The sequence below is a fragment of the Apaloderma vittatum genome, unplaced genomic scaffold, assembly GCF_000703405.1.
Source record: "Apaloderma vittatum isolate BGI_N311 unplaced genomic scaffold, ASM70340v1 scaffold33242, whole genome shotgun sequence".
Classification (NCBI taxonomy): domain Eukaryota; kingdom Metazoa; phylum Chordata; class Aves; order Trogoniformes; family Trogonidae; genus Apaloderma; species Apaloderma vittatum.
In genome coordinates this window covers 1-19,675 of record NW_009702449.1, presented here as the reverse complement: position 1 = coordinate 19,675, position 19,675 = coordinate 1, and the positions used below count along the sequence as shown (strand labels likewise).

Sequence of the window (19,675 nt, the reverse complement as noted above, 5' to 3'; positions counted from 1 at the left end):
GTCTTCCTATCTTCTGAAAAAGAAAATACTAATTTACACTGTTGGATTTGAGAATCTTTTTGAAAAGATAAAAGTTCTGTATGAACATGATAAATGTAAGTATTCCGGTGACTTTTCTCTTTACCTCGTTTCAGAGAATACCTTTGCTCTTAAGCTGTCCTGTACAGTGCAACTCATATTAGCCATACTTAATTTTGATGGAAACTTTGCTTACAGCTGACACATGGTACCAGTGTAACTGCCTGTGTTGTTGAGTGCTGTTACAAAGTGAGTTCACAGGATTATCCAAATGTTTTGTTTTTTAGCTTCTGAAACAGAGTTAGTTTCTGGTGGATCTGATAAACAACTCATTCTTTGGGAATGGAATGGATCAGGAACATGGAATAATCAGGTAAGCAGGAATAATCTCTTTTTAAGGCTTTCTCTGCCCTGATTTCTCATATGCCATAAATTATCTGTTTTGTCTATATTTCCTATTTTACCTTGACTGTTGAACCCCATGTGAATCTCCTTCAAATTGTTAGTGTTCTGTCATGTTGTATTTTACTTTTGTTTCTTCTTTGCTGTAGTTGATCTTTTTCAAATCAGCCTTCATTAAGAAATTAACCAACTGGTCATCAGGTGGCTTTGTCTGGCATGGCCAAAAGGTCCTGTTTGTTCTTGAGCCATCAGTTTTCTGATCTCCTGTAGCACTTTCTCTTAAACTGCCTTGAAATATTCAAACCATGTGGCTCATTTTTAGGTGATATTCCCTGTATCCTTCTTCCTTGTTTCTATATATCTTCTTCTAGAGACTTACAGTCCATCTGTGGGGCAGTGTAGCATTTGTATAGGTAGTCTTACCATGACAATATACAAGTTGGGGTAAGTGTTTAAAAGAGAAAATAAAAAAAAGAAATCTGTGAAACAATTGGGTTTTTGAGACACACTAATTTTTTATTCATAATGTAAAACATAAAGCAAAAGATGTTGTAAAAGAGCCTTCAGAATGAAATGAAATTTAGATTAAAAATACTTTATTATCTACATTTTAAAATCATTCTTATCAGACATAAATTTGTGAATGGCTGTTCAAGTAACTCATTTCATAGACTGTCTCAAGCTAGATTAGACATGGCATTTAAAAATGCACAAGAATGTCCATTGCGGGGAAACACACCTAGTTTGAGGGGGGAATGTTCTCAGAAATTTCTGATCCTGATCTGTTGTGACTAAGTATTTATGTAAAATAGCCTACAGATTTCTTTATTAACCTTTTCCTCCGGTGTGGTGTACAGCCTTGCAGCAGCCTGACAAAGAATGTGACTAAATGTGCACGTTTTAACAACAGTTCTAGACTAGTGTAAATTCTTAAAAGACATGTCAAGTGTGTTTGTTTCAAATTGGATAAACACTAGTTGCAGAATTAAAAGCTTCTTGTTTTGCTAATTGTGCTTGAGGAGTAGATTACAAACTGAATCACCTGTATTCATACATGAAGGAAGCAGGTAGCTGAGTCAAAATTTAGAGGTTTTGTTTCTCTTGTTGGTATTTCAAAGGAATAAAAACCTGTTTTGAGTTGCAAGAACACACTAAACTGCTACTAGAGCTGCTTGTAGCTGCTCCTTATTCCATTATGTTCTCTGCTCTGCTTCCTTCGCTAAGGTTCTGAGATATTTCTTAGGGTCAGAGGGGCAAGAGAATGAGAGAAAGGAGGGAAAACTCTTCCTAACTTCTGTACTGTTTCCAGCTTTCCTCAAAGAAAGGTTTGCTTAGTGTACACAGGAATGTTTAATTCTGTTTAGCTTTGAGCAAAATCTTATCAAGTTAATAGTCGTTACTTCTGTATCCCTTCTCTGTGTTTTCTTGGAAGATGTTATAGCTTAACTACTGGCATACAACTCATTTTTAGTATTAAATTATTTTATTTCTTAAAATGACGTTAAAAGTTCTCACAGATGAGCTACTGGAATTTAATGTTGTTTATTTCTATAACTTCGCAAAACTTTCTGGTGTGTGTTTAGCATGTGAAAAGCATTCCTCTCAAAGGCCATACTGAAGCAGTTTGTGCTGTGGATGCTGTCTACCAGCTGGATGAACCTGATTTAAATCTGCTAATAGCTTCTGCAGCTTCTGACTCTACTGTGAGGATCTGGTCTCGACATGGTTCAGAAGGTAACTTTTAACGCTGGGGACGGCATACTGGCTGATGAATGCTTATCCATTGATGCACTTGGCTATATACTAACCTCTTTTAATGTGACTACATTGATCTCTCTTCAGACTTTGGTACGTTGTATGACTATACTGCTCTTTGAAAGCTGAGGGTTGTACCAGTTTAACAGCCCTAGGTCGGATTTGTCCTGTAGTTTTTGTTCTTTGTTTTTAATAAGTGGCGTGTCAGCTGAATTTACATGATATTTTTTAGTATGTGTTCAGAATCTGATAATCTGAACCATCGTTTTATCCTGTAGTGTGGTAGCGGACTAGCTGTATGTGTGCGTGAAGTAAAATTACTTAGCAAAATGATTAATACTGGCATTAGAAATGTGAGGTTAAACTAGTCGCTTGTTAGTTACTTTTGACTCGAGTCCAATGAAGTGTGGGCTGATAGGCTCTTGACCTTCTGGTGAAGAAGGTGCGTGCATGGACACTTGGAAGAGCAGCTGTTTGAAATACATAAGAAATAGCATGGATAATCTAGATTTAAGTGTTATTTTCTAGTTGAGTGGTACTGACTGCATCTCTCAAGCTGCTTTCTTATTTGAGGTACTTCAGGATTTCATGTTGCCCTACCTACTCTAGAGAAATAGATGGGAGTTGCCAGTGTTTGGTCCTGTGCTCAGGAAGGTGTTTCTCATGCTCCTAAACTGTGAAGTTCTGTCTTCCTTTTCTTAGCTTGCTGTTGTGGGTTCCAGTGGTTAGAAATACCAATTCTGCTTCTGTAGACAGGTTTTTGTGCTATCCAGTTGGTTGCTCTGATCTCCATGGTTTGCCAGTTTAACCACTTGCAGGAGCTCACGGGTTTTTGCAGGAAGGTTGTTTTTTTTGCTCATCTCATTCTTGTAGCAAATGGATTTGGTTTTAACTTTGTGTGTAGTCAATGCGGTTGCCACAGGGTGTAATTTGCAATGTTTATCGCTTCTGATGTGTTACCACACTGAAGCTGCACAGCTTTAATACTCAGTGGAGAACAGTGACTTAGCTTCTAACTCAGCTAACTCTGGATGAATTTCAGTGCCCTCACAGAGATAACATTATTATTATTTAGGCTTCTGAAAAAAAGTGGAAGTTTTTAAGCACCTTAAAATAAAACTGAATGAGAAATTTTAACTACACAACTAAAGGAAATGACAGTGTAACTGTAATACTTAACAACAAATGAGATCAACACTGTCCTTGTTTTTCAGCTAAATGCATTGAAATTCTGCAGTTTGGAAATGGATTTGTTATGGATGTCTGCTTATCCTTCTTGCCTGGCAGCGATGGTAAGTACAGATGCACATACTGAATATCAATGCAGGAAACAAAATCTAAGAAATCACAGAAATAAATTTTTTCATTTGACCAACTCCAGACCCTTGTACCATGTTTCTTGTTTTCCATGGAATCAGCCTAAACTACTGCTACTATCTAAAGATTTTCACTGAATCCTTCTTGGCAATTAGAAAAATACTGTCTAATTACAATGTCTTCAAAATGAGACTTAAATGGAGTTCTTGAGTTGAACACAGGGAAGTTAAAAATGGGGTAAGAGAGCTACAAGTGAAGGGGATAGGATCATGCTGTTAGTTTGACCCACCTCTTCTGGTGCTGCTGTGTACGTTTGTTCTTGTTGTTTGGATTGGAGGGCAGGATCCACAAAAAGAATCTTCAGGCCTGCATCAAAAATTGTAATTTACCGATCAGTGTTTATCACCTGTTCAGTCTTAAATGTGGAAAAATTGAGATGCTGAACAACTTTAACCTGACTGTTCAATCTGATTTATGGACTTTTCTATTAACATAAATGTGTAGTTTTTGTACCCTGCCACAGACACATTCTTACACTGCAAATCTATAGGAGCTTTATTTTTAAAGACTAAATGTATCCTCAAGCCAGACACATCTGCAGAACTAGGTTTAAGTATCATTAGAGCCTTTTGACTGGATGGAGGAGTGCCAGGCTCCAAAGAGAAGAAGGTTCTTACTGTATTTAGAGATTTAAACTGTTTGCTGCAACCTTAAATGAACGTTATTTTATTAATTCTTAAAACTAAATGCTTCTGAAACCAACATACTATGGCACGCTTGAAGCTTCTTTAAATGGTGGAATAGCGAGCATTTTGTTTTGCTGTGAAAGTCTCCCAGAGGCCCCCAAACCCAGTGTTGCTTAAAGCTGCATTCAGAGCAGGACAGTCCTTTATTATGACCTGTTCCCATCCCAGTTCAAATTAGTTATCCAAAACAACACAGTGCTCATAACCTGAAAAAGAGTACCTTACTTTTCTGAAGAGCTGCAATTGTTTTCAAACGAGAAATTATTTGTGCGCAGTTTTGTGCAGAGAATTAAAAAAAAAATCCTGTACGTTTATGTTTTTAATACCAGTTCCAGTATGAATGGTCTGTGCTGCCAAAACTGTAAAGAAACAGCTTGGATTTTGAATGATAAATGTATCATGAGAAATATTTACCCTAGAAATCTATGAAGAGGCTTTTAATACAGCATAGCCATATTCTGGATTTTTTCCCTAAATCTGATGTAGTAGTCCATACAACTGAACTTTTTCTGTTTAGAGGAGTATGTTAATCCTGAAATCTAAATGGAGTAGCTTGAAATATATTATTTAAAATCTTACTGCTGATAACTTTGTCAGAAACATTAATCTGTAATGGCAATTTGGAGTTTTAATGATCTTCAGGGAAAGATGATCCGTAGTAACTTTAGGAGTTGCTCTGAAATGTTCATGAAGGCTCTTTTGGCAGCTGTATTAAGATTTAAAGAAGCTTTTCTCTTGAAGACAATCTGCAGTTCTTAAATCAGGAATTGAATCCAAAATTACTTTTCTGAAAGTCTTAAACTACTCTCCTGAACTAGAAGCATTTACAGTAACCTCTGTTTTCACCAAGCAACGAAATTTAAGGCTTGTGTTGAAATTCACTTATTCAGTTCATTTAGCTGACGCTTTAGCTTTCAAGAGACATTGAAGACCTTGAATCCTGTTAGTTTAACTAATTATCCTTAAAAATAAGTTATTTTTTAAAAAAAATCGTTTTTGTGAAGTCAGATAGGGAAACCCAGCAGACTTAGAGAATATTGAACAGTCATTTGCTGCTGGAGTATAGCTTGAGCACTTTACTGGCAGCCTCTTAGTTAAGGAGTTCCTTTACAGTCATCTTCTGAAGTGCTGGGGAGAGGCGTTACTATTTTACACATCTTGATTGGCTCTTTTGTCACATACTGTGATTCTTCCTGCCACCTGGAGAATTGTGATGCCATAGATTGACTTTTGTTAAGCAAGAGTTGTCTCCTCACAACTGAATTGCAGCGTGTGAAAAAAAGAGCGAGTGAACTTGAAAAATCTTTGCTGATCACACTGTCCCTGCTGTAACTGGACCAAAGCTTCCAACTAATAAGTTCTTTGCAGGACTTTATCTCAGGTCCATATTCTAATACTCTAGAGTGTGTATATGACAAACTATATCCTTGTCTGTTTTTGCTAGTTATATACTTCTTGATGGAACTTCTTGAGTGAAAGCTTTTACATTTCTTAGATAAGCAACTAGATCATAATTCTCTTGTTCTTATTAGTCAAACTTTTATCCTTGGTACATGTCCTTGAGAAGGGATGATACAGATTCCAAGAACATACATGGTATTGTATTTTGTGGCCAGTTTCCATGGACCTGAAGATGAGGTCTGCTTTCAAAACAGCTCATAACCTTCAGTCTAAAGCAGTCCGTTTTCACACTGTGTAAGGCAAAGGGGAGATGGAGGTGAAATGTGAATTAGAGGTTGGAGAGAAGCAACAAGTGGTGGGGGTGTAAGAATGTGCGATGTGACTTGGAAGCATGAGAGGAGCAGCAGGTAACTAGGCACAGGTTTGATACAGGCAAAAAGGGGAAGCTAACGTAGAGTGTAAACTTATGAATATTTAGGTGGATTTTTTTTTTGTCTATCCATAATAAAGATAACATCTGTTAAAGGAATGTCATTTAGCTTTTATAAAATGTAGTTGATTTTAGAGAAATATAGTATTTTGTTGTCTTGAGAAATGCAAACATCTAGCCCGTATAACTTAATTCTTCATAATTTTCTAATTAATTTTCTTTTGCTGTTTTAGTCTGTAGCAGCACTACCTTGTTGTTATGACCCAAAAAGAGTAGAGTTGAGGGTTAGCTATTTTTCCCCATCACCTTCTGTGGGAGAGACAAATTAACACACTGCTTAATTCTCTTGTTTTACCCTTGGACATAATATTACCTGGTTTGATTTGATAGACTTGTGTTTCTTATGCACTTTCTAGATAGCTTGTAGAGGTAGACTAGTCAAGACTTGAGCAGATGTATGATAATGTTGATTGCTTTCATGTCCTTGTCTAGAGTTAGTGGTCGTCTGTCTTTTTTTTTTTTTTTGTTCTATCTTTTAATTTGCCAAGTAATAATTATGCTACCTCCATCTGTATACTTATTTCAGTTGATTTAGGACTTGAATTGTCTTAGTTGTGAGCAATTTTGTTTTGCTGCTTGCTTCTTTTGTATTTAGAGTAAAATACCTGTTGACATCAATAAAATAAACATAACTAAAAATCTCCAATGCTCAAACTTCCTACAGATACATAAGCTTGAAGACGACTACTCTTTAGCATCTTAAGTATTTGTAGATATCATTTAGTGCCAAGATAACTTGAGTTTTGTGTTCTTGAAATACTCATTTATTTCAAATGATGTTACGTGTCTAATTTAGGAAATGTGATATAGTGCTTGCTTGTCTGTATTAATGTATTTATTGAAACCATATTGATTTTTGTCATTTATATAGCTTTCCATGTTTTGTAACTTGAATAATGAAGATTTTCTTTTTTCAGTACCAATACTGGCTTGCGGTGGTGATGACTGCAAAATACATTTGTTTATACAGCAGAAAGGCCAGGTAATTTTGTTTTTTGTCTCTTGCACAGATTGTCACTCAATTCTTCTGCTTCTTTTCATGTGCACTACTTTTTTTTTTTTTTGATGATCTTTAGTAACTGCTATCTGTCTCTAGAAAATCATCACATACAAGTATCTCTGTTCAAATAGTTGATCCATTTTTCTGGGTAATGATGAAATGTTCATATAGAATGTTGAAATCAGATTCATTGCATAAAAGTGTTGGTTTTTCTTATTTTTTCCCCTGTGTGAAGATAACCTGTGTTTCTATTCTCACTGACAAAAAATAGCAGCAAATGTCCTTTACTGAGTTTCCATGTATTGAGTGGTTCGTATGGAAATGTTACTTTCAGTCTAGAAATTCTTATATTAAAAATTGTATGATTTCTATCTGTGATTTTGCATGTTTTTTGCTAAGTATACTTTCTGTGCTGAATGCTTCTGAATATTGAAAAGTATTTGAAGCAGTGTCTGATCTTCTTAAAGCACGCACATTTTTCATGTATTATTTGGGAGCTGTAGCTATCTTTAGTTTTTCATACCGTTAAATATTCCTTTGAAGCAGTACAGAGAAATTCTGTTCTCTCTTGTATCTGTTCTGAAGTCTTTTTAGACTCTGAAGCATTTGTTGGATAACTTTCTTCCAAAACAGAAGTCAATGTCTGTTCTTTCTCTCAATGGTTCCCTTAAAAACCCCGAAACTCGGATCACAAACACTGCCCCACAGTGCACCACTGAACCTATCATTCAGAAACTCCTGTTGGAATTAACATATGTAGGCACCACTCTTCTGCATTTGTTGAGGCAGTCCCCTTAGAAACTGGAGAATAGATTCTCCTTTTTGCTTTCTGAGAGATAAAAGCTACTTTAGATACTTTTGCCTGTCATGCTGCAACATAGAATAATAAGATTTCTTTTTTGGTTTTGTCCGTAGAATAAATGTCATACTTTATCTGCTATATTCAGTGATTTGTTGACCACTAAGCAGGAAAGAAGCGTTTCTTTCTTAGCTGCTTTTTTTTTTTACCCCTCCCCTACATAGTTCATGAGTTGAATCAGTTTAATGACATTCTTTGGCATTACCAATGGCAGAAAGCCTCTCATGATTCTTGGTGTGCTAAAGAAAAGCTTTCATGTCAGGGGTTGTGTAGTTGATTTTCCTCATTCAAAATCTGGAAACTGTTTTCTTATGTGGTTTAGATTAACAAATAATATGCAATTTGACTGCCATAAGCGTTCAGAGGTCCCTCATTTTGCTGGTTGTTGACCAGACTTCAGTGTAATAGCATTTGTAGCCGTTCTTACATGCAGTCAGTCTGTGAAGGATAAAGGAAGGTAATTGCAATAAACAATAAAGGTAACTGCAATAAACATCTTCAGCTTCATCAGCAAGTTTGGAGGTAGGAAGCTTCAATCACACGAGGCATGAGGAATTTTTTTCTTACTTGTGGTTTTCTTCACACATTTTCCTTCAGTTTGTAATTTTAGAAAGTATTTTCACCAGCTGTCCTGGCAGAGTTGAGGCTCAGCGTCTCTTTTTATTTTTTTTATTTTTAAATTTTTTTTCTAAACGAGGTGGGACTTCTGGTTGACATCTGCCATTTCAGAACATCTCTTTTAACTGAGTGGACTGTACAGATCTCAAAGAGAAGAGCCCAAGTTTGGTTCCCTGTGGAGTAAAAGTGCCTGCATAGTGCATTATGGCTATCAAGAGAATAAAAACATCCTTGTTAGTCTTCTGATGTAAACTCCTTCCTAGCTGCTAAAGGGAGGTTCTCCTCTGTAGCTGGGTTCCCTCAGATCTGCTAACACCTTTTTATGGCTTCTGTAGATCTACTTTTAGACCTATTTGAAGGAAATGTCAGTATTGTCCTGTGATTTTTCACAGGAACTTAGCATAGAAGAGTGCCTAGAATCTAAATCTCTGCATCCTTCTCTAGCTGATAAGGCCTTGTAGCTGTGTCCTGTTAATTGTAACTCTTGAAAACCTCTTTCTTCAATTAGTGCCCTAAAAAATGATTGCATGATCCCCAAGGTAGAATCTAAGTTCATAATGGGACATTCTAATGAAACTTGGAGGGCACTGTTGTGCTCTGAGGTTGGATGAGGCATCTTCAGTTAGCTGGTAAAGACTGCCTTTTGGTACACACTGACATTTTACAGTTGGAAGATATTTATTCATAAGAACGATTTAGTTTTTGAAATCGAGTGTGGGCAGGCTTCAAAACCTTTATTTTGTGAAGCAATAGAGAGAAAATGATCTCTTTGCTTTTCTGAGCTCTTGAAAGAGGATGTTGATATATAAAAGTACCCAGGGAAAAAATCTTTTGGAAACAATTATATGCCTTCCTGCTTGAGATATTACAAGCTTATAGAGGGACAGTAAGTAAACCAGAAGATCATACTAGAGCTTTAGAACAAAACATCTCTATGTTGAGGTTGCCTTCTGTGAGAAGATTTTGCTGGGCATGTTTGAGTATATTTCCTCCAAAAAATTTAACCTAATTGAGAAGTGGAATAAAGATAATTTGGACTCTTTCGAATTCTGTAAGACTTAACAGCTGGATAGAGGAGGAATATTGCATCTAGTGTCCAATGGGGAAAAACTGAGAAGATTTGGACCTCTTATTGCTATGTGTAGCAGTCAGTGAATTTGCCAAACAATTTTACCTGCCTGATCCTGAAGGACACCTACCCAAAGCATCGGCAGAGTTAGTTGTGTAGAGTGTACTGGGCATGTCCACAGAGAATGTAACTTCACTAGTTATGCTGCCACAAAACAGCCTTGTTCTTTGCCTAAGAGAAAAGAGACCAAATTGCTGCTATTTAAAATTGTTCAGAGATTAGTTAAGAGGCATAGGAAGTCCTGTGAGGTAGGTGACTTGGACCATGAGGATTTTTTTTTTTTTAGATTCAGTGGTTGGTGCTGTCACTTCTGATAGTTTTATGTACCTGGTAAGGACCGAGAGGAAAACTGGAATAAAGGAGGAGAAAGCTGAGACTATAGAAACAAAGTCTGTAAAAACAAGAGGAATGGCAGCTCAAAATACTTGCAAATATAACCTAGATAGTAAAAACTTGGAGTCATTGAAAAATAATGCGCATGTGCATCTGCAAGAAGCTTTAAATTGATACATTTTTAGAGCAGAATACACCTGAAGAAACTTGAATGTGTGATGCCAAGAGACTTTAAAGAAAACACCAACGCTGGTACAAAAAAACCCAAGCTAAAGTCATAACAGCAATTCTACTGCTTGCTCAATTTCAGTGGGCAATTTTAATTTTTATGGGAAAAAATATCTTGAAATTTTTGAGTGCTTTTTCTATAGCACAAAAGAACTCCACGCTTGACTTAAGGCTAAGTAGTGCTTAGAACTCTTATTTGGGAGGTGAATTAGAAACCTCAAAGTAATTAGTTTTACTCTCCTTAAAGAGAAAACAAATGTCTACTTTTCTTAATGTTTCTCTTTTATCTAAGAAGATGAGGGTAGTTTAAAAAACCCCCAGCAAAATAATACCTTGAAATTAAAAATTCTTAGTTGTGTGTTTAGATTAATATTAAAGTCAAGTTTCAGGAGATATGCACACTGTTCAGCCTAAAAGGAAGCATAAAAAGAGTGTTAGCAATAGTTCAGCCTGAACCAGTCTTTCAGTTGGGAGCAATTTTACCAGCTAATCTTAGTGGATGTAAAATACAGAGCATTATGTCAAAGATTATCTAAATGAATGACTAAAAAGGTGTTTTATCTATTAGATAAAATGTGAATTGTTAAAAAGACTTTATTTATTTTTAAATGTGTTGCCAGAAACACATAGCCTTCAGAAGAACCTTTAGGTCACTGTTTGATCTTGCCTCCTGGGCTGTCCCAGCCTTTATTTACACATAAGCAGTTGGGTGTTCAGCATAAACATCCATTTGGAATGCCACATCCAGAAGTGCCAGTGAGTGCAGAAATGACGAGTCAAATGAGACTTTGGTGGCTCTGAGACCACGTTCTGAATCAAGACCAAAACTCTGATTTGAAAATTTCTGTTAAGCTGTTCTGGTCACGTATCTCCTACCGATGGTTCTGTGACATTAGGAATGCAAATATAGAACAAAGAGAAGCTGAGTAATGCTTTTTGGTGGAAAGGTGATTTTGGGGAATACCCAGGCAAGTATGGACTAAAGAGAAGTGACACTGATTTCTGAGTCTGTTTCAATTCTGCAAATGATGTTTTATAAGTATATGGATATTTCGGCTGAATATGTCACGATAGCACATCTTAAGACACAGTGAAATAATTTCAAGACATCTACCCTTCATCTTACACTTGATTTTACCTGTATACATTTTCCACATCATTTACTGTTGCATCTGCCTCACATGTGTAATACAAATTATGTACCATTATGTTCTTCTTTCTACATCACTGTAAGTCTTATAAACTTAAAAAATTTCATTTATATCATGGAGAGACTGTAGCCTCCCGAAGGTGAGAACGTTAAATTCTTTCCTGCTAATATATGGGAACGGCCATGATGTGACACATTTACCAATGGTGGCAAACCCAAAAATGCCTGTTTAGAATCTGTCAGTAAATTACAATCCTCAGTAGCAGCTTATTTTTCCAATTTTAAATAATAGATGCTGTAGACAGAAGACTTGAAAACCCAAAGCTAATTGCTCATATGTGTGTGGTAATTAATTGCATTTCTATGATATAACAGGAATTTTTATTCAGTTTCAGAAAACATTAATACTTCCTGGCCATGAAGATTGGATAAGAGGTGTTGAATGGGCAGTCTGTGGTTAGTATGAAAGATGGATTAAGTAGAATACTGGTTTAATGACAGTATTACTGTTCTACCCCTCCAGCAGATGGTTTTGAGACACTGCAGTGCCTAAACTCTTATGGTTGTGAGGTTTTTTTTTTTCTGAGGTTGTGGTAGAAATACTAAAAATCTTTGTGACCTGTTAAAACAAAAAAATTGTCGACCCTGTGCTCCAGTTGTATTTTAGTTACCAAAATGGTGGCTATGGAAGGATTGATACAGAACACTATCATCTTGTGTTTGTATCTCTCATTTTGTCTTGCTTGTTTCAAGTATGTTTATGTGACTGGTGGGTAAATGCAAAGAAACTGGAGTTTTAGGAGCTTGTCCTTTTCAACATGCAAATGCCTGTACCTGAGTTAGTAAGAGCGGACTATGTCAAAGGGGGAGGGTAGGGAGAAATAGTACTTCTTCCCCTCCCCCTTTTTAATATGTAGAAATAGGTTAAGAGAAGAATCAATTCAGATGTGAACTAATCAAACAGTTCTTGCAATGGCAAAAATAAAACAGAGGGAATCAGAGGACGCTGTAATCCTGAAGAAAGAAAAGGAGGAAAGGAGATTTTGATGAGTATCGAGGCTGTGAGAATTTTGAGAGCAAAGGCTGTAAGTAGTAGGGCATATGTACATGTGCAGGATTTACCATGTCTTATAAGCAGAAAAATATGCATAGTGTGTTCTAGACTAGTGTGGCGTTTGAAATGGGTAAATAAGTTGGTGCTGAAATAAAACAGCAGTTTATGATACTGTGTACAATAGGAAAAATTAGGATAATGGTGTGTAGTATGTGTTTGGAAAGAGGGTAGATTAGTCATGGCAGTGGTTGTAGTGAAAGCATGGCTCTAAATTTTTTTTTCCTCTTTTAAACCAAATAGGTCAAGAGCTTTTCCTAGCAAGCTGTGCTCAGGATTGTTTAATAAGAATTTGGAAAGTGTGTACAAAATCAAAGCAACTTCCAGAAACTGAAGATGATTCCATAAGACTGAAAGAGAATGTTTTTACTGTCCAAGGTAGGTAACAATTATGAAATTTTTACATGACTTCACTTGTGCATCTGTTTGTGGTTTCAAGGTGGCTAACGAGGTGGTTACTGTCTAATTTGTTTTGTTCCTTATGTTAAGAGCAATTTGAGACCAGTTTGACCGCATTATTTTTATTCATCTGTTAGAAAAAGTGGAGCTATTGTTTTAAAGCTGTGACTCTGTGAAGTTAGTGATGCGGTACAAAAAATGGTAAAGCAGTGAGAGAGGTTAGTATCAGCATGTGTTGTCACACATACTCCAAATGCCATGAGATTCCATAGTCATGAGATACATGTCTCTGGGAGGTAAACTGCTGTGCAGTTCTCCTGGTTTAAGAACATACCTTTAATTTTCTTTCTAATTCAGTGCATTAAGAGTTGCTGCTATGACTTAAACCTTTGAAAAATATGAGGGATAAGTATGTGCAGCCTTACTTTTTAGTTATTTGACAAACTGTGCATTGTAACATCAGAACCTTCCAAGGCTGACACTGTGGAGTAAATTGTTAGGAAAGTTAGGTAATAAAGTTTGTATAATGTTGTGTGTAAAAAGTGCTCACGCTACTTCCTGCAAATCCTGATTCATTGTCTGAAGTATCTTAATGCTTGTATTTACAGTCATCTGGAGATGTAAGCATGTTTGAGAGTATGAGTAGAGCCAGTGTCGGAGTTTATTTCAAAATTGCTTGAGAGTTCTCTGGGAATTCTGTGATACCACAGAGGCAACAGGCAGACCTCTTAGAGTCAACCTGGTACTCTGGGCTTGCAGCAAAGTAGGTTTTCAAGGAGGTATTCAATGTCAATAGGAAATTGAGATATTGGTGAATGGTGAAAACAGTTGATTTTTTTCACTGAAGATGTCAGTAATGACCTGCTCTTTCTTGACTTTTAGAAAGAAATATGCTTTTCTCTGATTTGTGGTAGATACTGATACAACATATGCTATTACTTTGGAGTCTGTGTTGGCTGGTCATGAAAACTGGGTGTACGCAGTTCACTGGCAACCTTCATTTTCCAAAGGTAAGAAGATACCAAACACTTAGCAGTTATGTTGTGTTATATACACAGACTACAGTCACGTTGTGTTTGCGTGTCCACTTATCCCTGTCCCCGATGAAAATGTTTCAATTCTGTGAATGATGTTTTATGTGGATGTTTTGACTGAATATGCCACAATAGCACATCTTAAGGCACAGGCTCTGTCTGTAACTGTGTATTGCATGATGCTGTCTCTTCGTCATGTTTTGTTTAATGAACAATAAGAACTGAGCTGTACTGACTTTATCGTAATTCATTGGTTGTTTGTGGAATAAAAATCAGTTTAATCAGTATGAATTAATAGCTCTAATATTTTACCTTGATACATGTATTTGAAATGTCTGTTCTTTGGAAGGTTGACATTAACTTGAGCACTCCTTTCTCTTTCTTTGACTAAAAGGAACAAATAGCAGCATTCAGAAGATTAATCTGCAGTCATCCATGCATTAGTAAAACATGCCAGGGATTCCTTAAGTATCAGTTTTCTCTAGCCAAGAAGGAGCTTTTAAGTCATTAATTCAGACTCTTGGTTAAAAAAAAAAAAGTTATTTACAGTTTAATTTTGCATCTTGTGCTAGTCCTTATCTTTTTAATATCCTTAAATTCTGATAGCAGTGTTTTTGGTACTGATTGGCTGGTACATGTCTGCCTGGAGTGTAAGGGGAGGAGATTCTTGATTTGACATGCTTGCACCATCAGAATGCCCTTGTGTATTTATATTGGCAAAGGTGCCTTTTTTTCTTGAGTTACTGATGGCGGGTGACTTCACCAGTACGAAGTGCCACTTTTTTTAAAGTGTATATACAGTGCTTGAATAGTAGAGTGCAATTAAAATGTCAAAATACCTGTAGTGAAAGACACAGGACTTGCTTTAGAAATATTGACTTAGTTACCTGTTCATTTACTCTTTTTTTGTTTGTTTGTTTGTTTTTAAACTAGTAAAATATTTTGCCTGTTAGAGCAACATTTAGGCAGAGTATAATCCTGTAAGTCTTGCACTGCAATCTGAATAATGTTAGACTATGAAGTTTTCTAGGTGCCTTAGGTCATGCTTCTGCCTGTGTATAGTTGCTTGTGTTCTGTAGCCTGCTCAGTCCTGGGTTCCCTAAAATAGATTTTCTTCTTCAGTAAAGGCAGACTGATCTGAGAGAAATTCTTGGTGCAAAAGGTAGAAGTCCGAAAGTATCTTAAGATACTGCCTCAAGAGATGCCCAGCAATGTCTCCATTCTCAAGAAAAGTTCCCCAGCAGCTTGGGGTTTCCCAACTGGATAGTGAAGCAGTTTCCTCTTCCCCATTCTGACTATGTTGCGTGGTGGTCTGGAGTGTTTCACTGCGTTTTGGGGAACAGTCCTTACTGCTGTGTGTATTACAAGGTGCTAGCATCTTGTCCATTGAAGTATGCAGTGAATGTAACACTTAATTTGGAAAAAAATTCAGTGAATATTGGTATAGAGATTATTTTGTTTTAAACAGAAGGTCTCTCTGTAAAAACTAATTTGAAAAGTAGAATTGAGAACTGCTATGCAGTCTCTCTGTGAAGCTCTCTATTTTCCTCCAAATTACATTTGTTTCAGCGTCAGTTTGGAAAGAATAACCAGTAAACTATGGAGGTTGTTATGTACGTGTTTACATTTCCTTTGAGAGATTATGGCTGAAAAATACAGTACCTCCTAATGAATGCCTAGTGAGATCATAGGGCCAGTTAAGTCTGGCCTTTAGGCACTGCTTGTCTCTGATGCTGAACAATTTTCTTAGTGTATTTGGATTTCAGTATGACCAAATTCTTTTTAAAAGTGTTCTTGTAGGTTGTAGGGTAATCGTTTTCCTTGTACTGTAGATGGCAGCATGCAACAACCAATGAGAATATTGTCTGCATCAATGGACAAAACCGTGATCATCTGGGAACCTGATAAGGAATCTGGAGTGTGGTTAGAACAGGCAAGTGTCAGTCTTTCTCAAAATACATACTGTATTCAGGTTGCATTTGCAGCATTGTGTGTGTACTGAAGGGAATAAAAACTCTATCAAATGATCAGAGAGAAAGGCAAAGCATTTTCTTGTAAAAATATTCATTCTGATGCTGTGTTGCAAGTAAAACTATATTTTTCAAAAATGTGGTACAGTGTGGGGTTTTTTTTAATTGATTGTTTGCTCTATTATTACCATATTGAGGAGTTTCTGCTCACCTGGTGTTCATAGTATAGCACTCCAGGTGCTGCACAGTAACACTGTGTACTCCTGGTAAGAAGAAGAAACCATCTTGAATTACTTGTAGTTAATCCTTGTGGGAACGTCCACCCAAGAGCTGCTACAGAGCAGCTGACATGCAATTTGCAAGCCTAGTTTTGCTCGCAGTAACTTGTTTGTGGGCTGTGTCATGAGGTTTTTTTCTTCCATTTGAGCTAGATGCTCATGTTTCATTGTAGTATATTGAACACTATTCTGATGGGGATCATCTTAAATAACAAGTAGTACAACCAGATTTATGTAGTGCCTTGGTAGCTTTGTTTTTAATTGACCTAATTTTCCAAATTGCAACAGTTCAGCCAAAATTGTTTGTGGTGGTTTATGCCAGCCACTGTTTATGGCTTTTCCTGTCACAAAGGAAGTTCTAACCCTCTCTTGAGAGAAAAGGAGAGAATTACCCCGCAAAGGTTCCAGTGCCTTTCTGCTTCAAGTAGAAAGTAGTTCATAATATGGCAATCACATAGAGATGCCATTTGTTGTCCCTTGTAGTGCTTGTGGATAAATGTAAAAACTTCTAAAAATGTGCTGTGCAGTAAAGCTTTTTGCAGGTTGTTACTGTTGGGGGATTGAGCAAGATCTTCTCTTAGAATATTTATGAGAGGAGACTCCATTAAAGTAGCATGCAGCATTAATTCTCGTGATATTTTAGTGCTTCACTTTGTAGTTTTATATGTAATATGACCTCTCACCTATATCTAGATTTTAATCTCGTGAGATTAGGATGAGTTTGTAAGAATAGAAGGCAGTTTTCATGGATGTTTCACTTCTGATCATTAATTCAGGTGCGGGTGGGTGAAGTGGGTGGCAATACCCTTGGATTTTTTGACTGCCAGTTTAGTCCAGATGGTTCAATGATCGTTGCTCATGCTTTTCATGGAGCGCTACACCTTTGGAAACAAATTGCAGTTAATAAGGTATGTCTTTTTTTTTTTAAGTACTAATTAAAAGAAGTAAGTTCCATTGTTAATAGAAAACTGTTAGAGTACAATTTAAAATTAACTATTAAAATAGCCCTCCTCTGAATATAATACTTTCTAGGAGTCTCCTCCACAGAATGGAGATTGCAGTCTCACAGGCTCTAAAACCTGTTGCTTCCCTATGGGAGTCACGAAGTCACTGCAATAGACCAAACTCTTTTTGATTGTTCTTTGTTCAGAAGTGGCAGCTGAACCCATAGCCTAAGTTTCTTTTGGACTGGAGCAATAAACTGCTATTTGTATCTCTTGCCCTCTGGTTTCTAATAATTTTCTGCTTTCATCAAATGCCTCTTTTTTGCTTTCTTGATAAGAATGTTGTTACTTTTATTTTGCTTAGATTATGCCAATCAGTCAACTGAAAACTCCTTGCTTCTTTGGTGCCTTTTTTTAATAGAAAGAATGGACTCCAGAAGTTGTGATTTCAGGACATTTTAATAGTGTAGAGGATGTAAAGTGGGATCCAGAAGGAGAGTTTATCATCAGTGTTGGTTCTGATCAAACTACTAGACTCTTTGCACCATGGAAAAGAAAACAAGAGGCAGAGGTACGATCTTCAAAGATTGTATGAGGTTGATAAAGAAGGTTTGTCTGTCATAAGTTTGGAACAAGTCACCTGAGTGTAACTCAAACCTTAAATACCATCGGGTCATGATCTGTTCAAAACTGCTTGTCTAAATGCTTGGTTTGGTCATTCATAGTGTGCTGTTTTGACTTCAAAAATACTTGTGGAAGAGTTTTAGCAATCACATAAAATGATTGCTGTTTAATCCTGACTTCGCCTCTGGGTTGCCTTCAGTTACTTTTCTCCCAGGGCCTTAAAATACAGGCTCTGTAGCAATTCAGAAGGAGGAATACATGGCTGATTCTAATAACCATCTATTTCTTTAACACTTGGCTAAGCACTGGCGCAGGTAATCATAAAGAAACTCAGTTTTGATTGTGAGTTGGGTTTTTTTTGTTTTGAATTTATTCTAAGTAAATTTTTCACTGTGGGTTTTTTTTTTTTTACACTATTTTGTTTATGACACTGATTGTTTTACCACAATGACTGTCTGAACTGCACAAGTGTACCTTGTGTAGTTGCAAACAACTTTTGAAGAACAATTATTCCTGAATAACTTTGTTCCAAAATAAGTCCAAATTTTGGAGTGAGAAACCCTGTCTAGGAATGCAAAAGTTCCTGTTTCTAGTGGCTCCTGCATTTTCTTCACCTACAAATACAGCTTTTTCTGGTAGAACAGTACTAATGTTCCATTCAGGAAACGGACAGAAGCTAGAGTGTTTGAAGTCACGTAGGGCCCTGTGCAAGCTGTGCGGTTGGTTGAGTGAGACAAAGGGTGGCTGTTTACACTGTCTCATCAAAGCTTTTGCAGTGTAGAGCAGCACAGGAAGTCTGATGTTCTTGGGAGAGTGAATTTGGCACCAGTTCCTTGATTTCCTTCTTGTGGGCCACACAGAAGTGGTGGCAATTGCAGCTCAAGTGCTAAGCTTTCTCTTGTGTTGTAGGAAGCACATTGCCAAGTTCCTTCCCTGCCTCTTTTCTTTCCCTAATTTTGATTCTGGAGGGTAGAACAGCTCTGTGGAAAAGATAGTATGTTGGATTTGACATATGGAAACAAAGTCCAGGACTACCACATGATATAAGTTGTCAGCATTCGAAAAAGTTGTCAATATGTTATCTGTCGCTCTTCATTATGTATGCTGCTTCCTAGATTTTTATCCTATTTTCTGGCAGAACTGAGATTTACATGTAAAGCTGTTTCTGCTGTCCTTGAAACTTTCGAATTGATTGATGTAGTGGAGTGACAGCAGTCTTCATATCCAAGTGGTGTGAACCAAATTTCTGTACTTCCCCTTCCTGTTCTGACACAGAGCAGCCACCTGGCTCGTTGGACCAGTGTGAATCCGAGCAGTGTCAACACTTGCTGCTGCCTGGGCTGTGGAAGAAAGCTCTGTTATCGTCTTGGTGGGGTGATGTGCGGGGTTGAGGAGAAATGGGTCACTTGAAGGGCTGACCTGACCTGACTGGTCCTCACCTGAAGGTTCAGGACTTCAGAACCCTGAAAAGCAGGTGTTTATTTCTGGTACTCACGCGTGTAGATAACATGGGCTTTTAAAATGCCTTACTTCCTTTACGATACTGCAGTTAGCATCTGAAAAATTACAGCAGGTGACATCAGGTTTTTCTCTGTAGAAAGGGAACTTAAGTGTTAAATGCAAATAATTATCCCTTCTTAAATTCTCAATTACTATATTGTATGGTATTCAAATATCAGAAACGAGGGATAACGATCCGCTTCAATTTGTCGTGCGGATTTACACCCTGATTTTTCTGGAGGAAACTTATTCATAACTTATGCAGCCCCCTTGGCTTTTGGGGTTTTTTTTGTTTGTTTGTTCATTCATTTCTGTTACATGTGTCCTGGGTTTGAGCCAAAACCCAGTCCCATTTAGTGATTTTTACTT

General features: G+C 37.0%; 1 protein-coding gene across 1 annotated transcript; it reads left to right on the top strand.

Moving 5' to 3' along the window:
- Positions 1 to 305: 305 nt before the first annotated feature.
- Positions 306 to 17,753, top strand: LOC104270031 (elongator complex protein 2-like; the record flags this gene model as incomplete). Its single annotated transcript, XM_009864262.1, has 10 exons — positions 306 to 391; positions 2,004 to 2,154; positions 3,390 to 3,467; positions 7,047 to 7,111; positions 11,836 to 11,902; positions 12,801 to 12,935; positions 13,871 to 13,966; positions 15,823 to 15,923; positions 17,015 to 17,146; positions 17,604 to 17,753. Coding segments are annotated over 10 exons (1,061 nt in total), but the record flags the coding sequence as incomplete, so codon positions are not given.
- Positions 17,754 to 19,675: the final 1,922 nt, after the last annotated feature.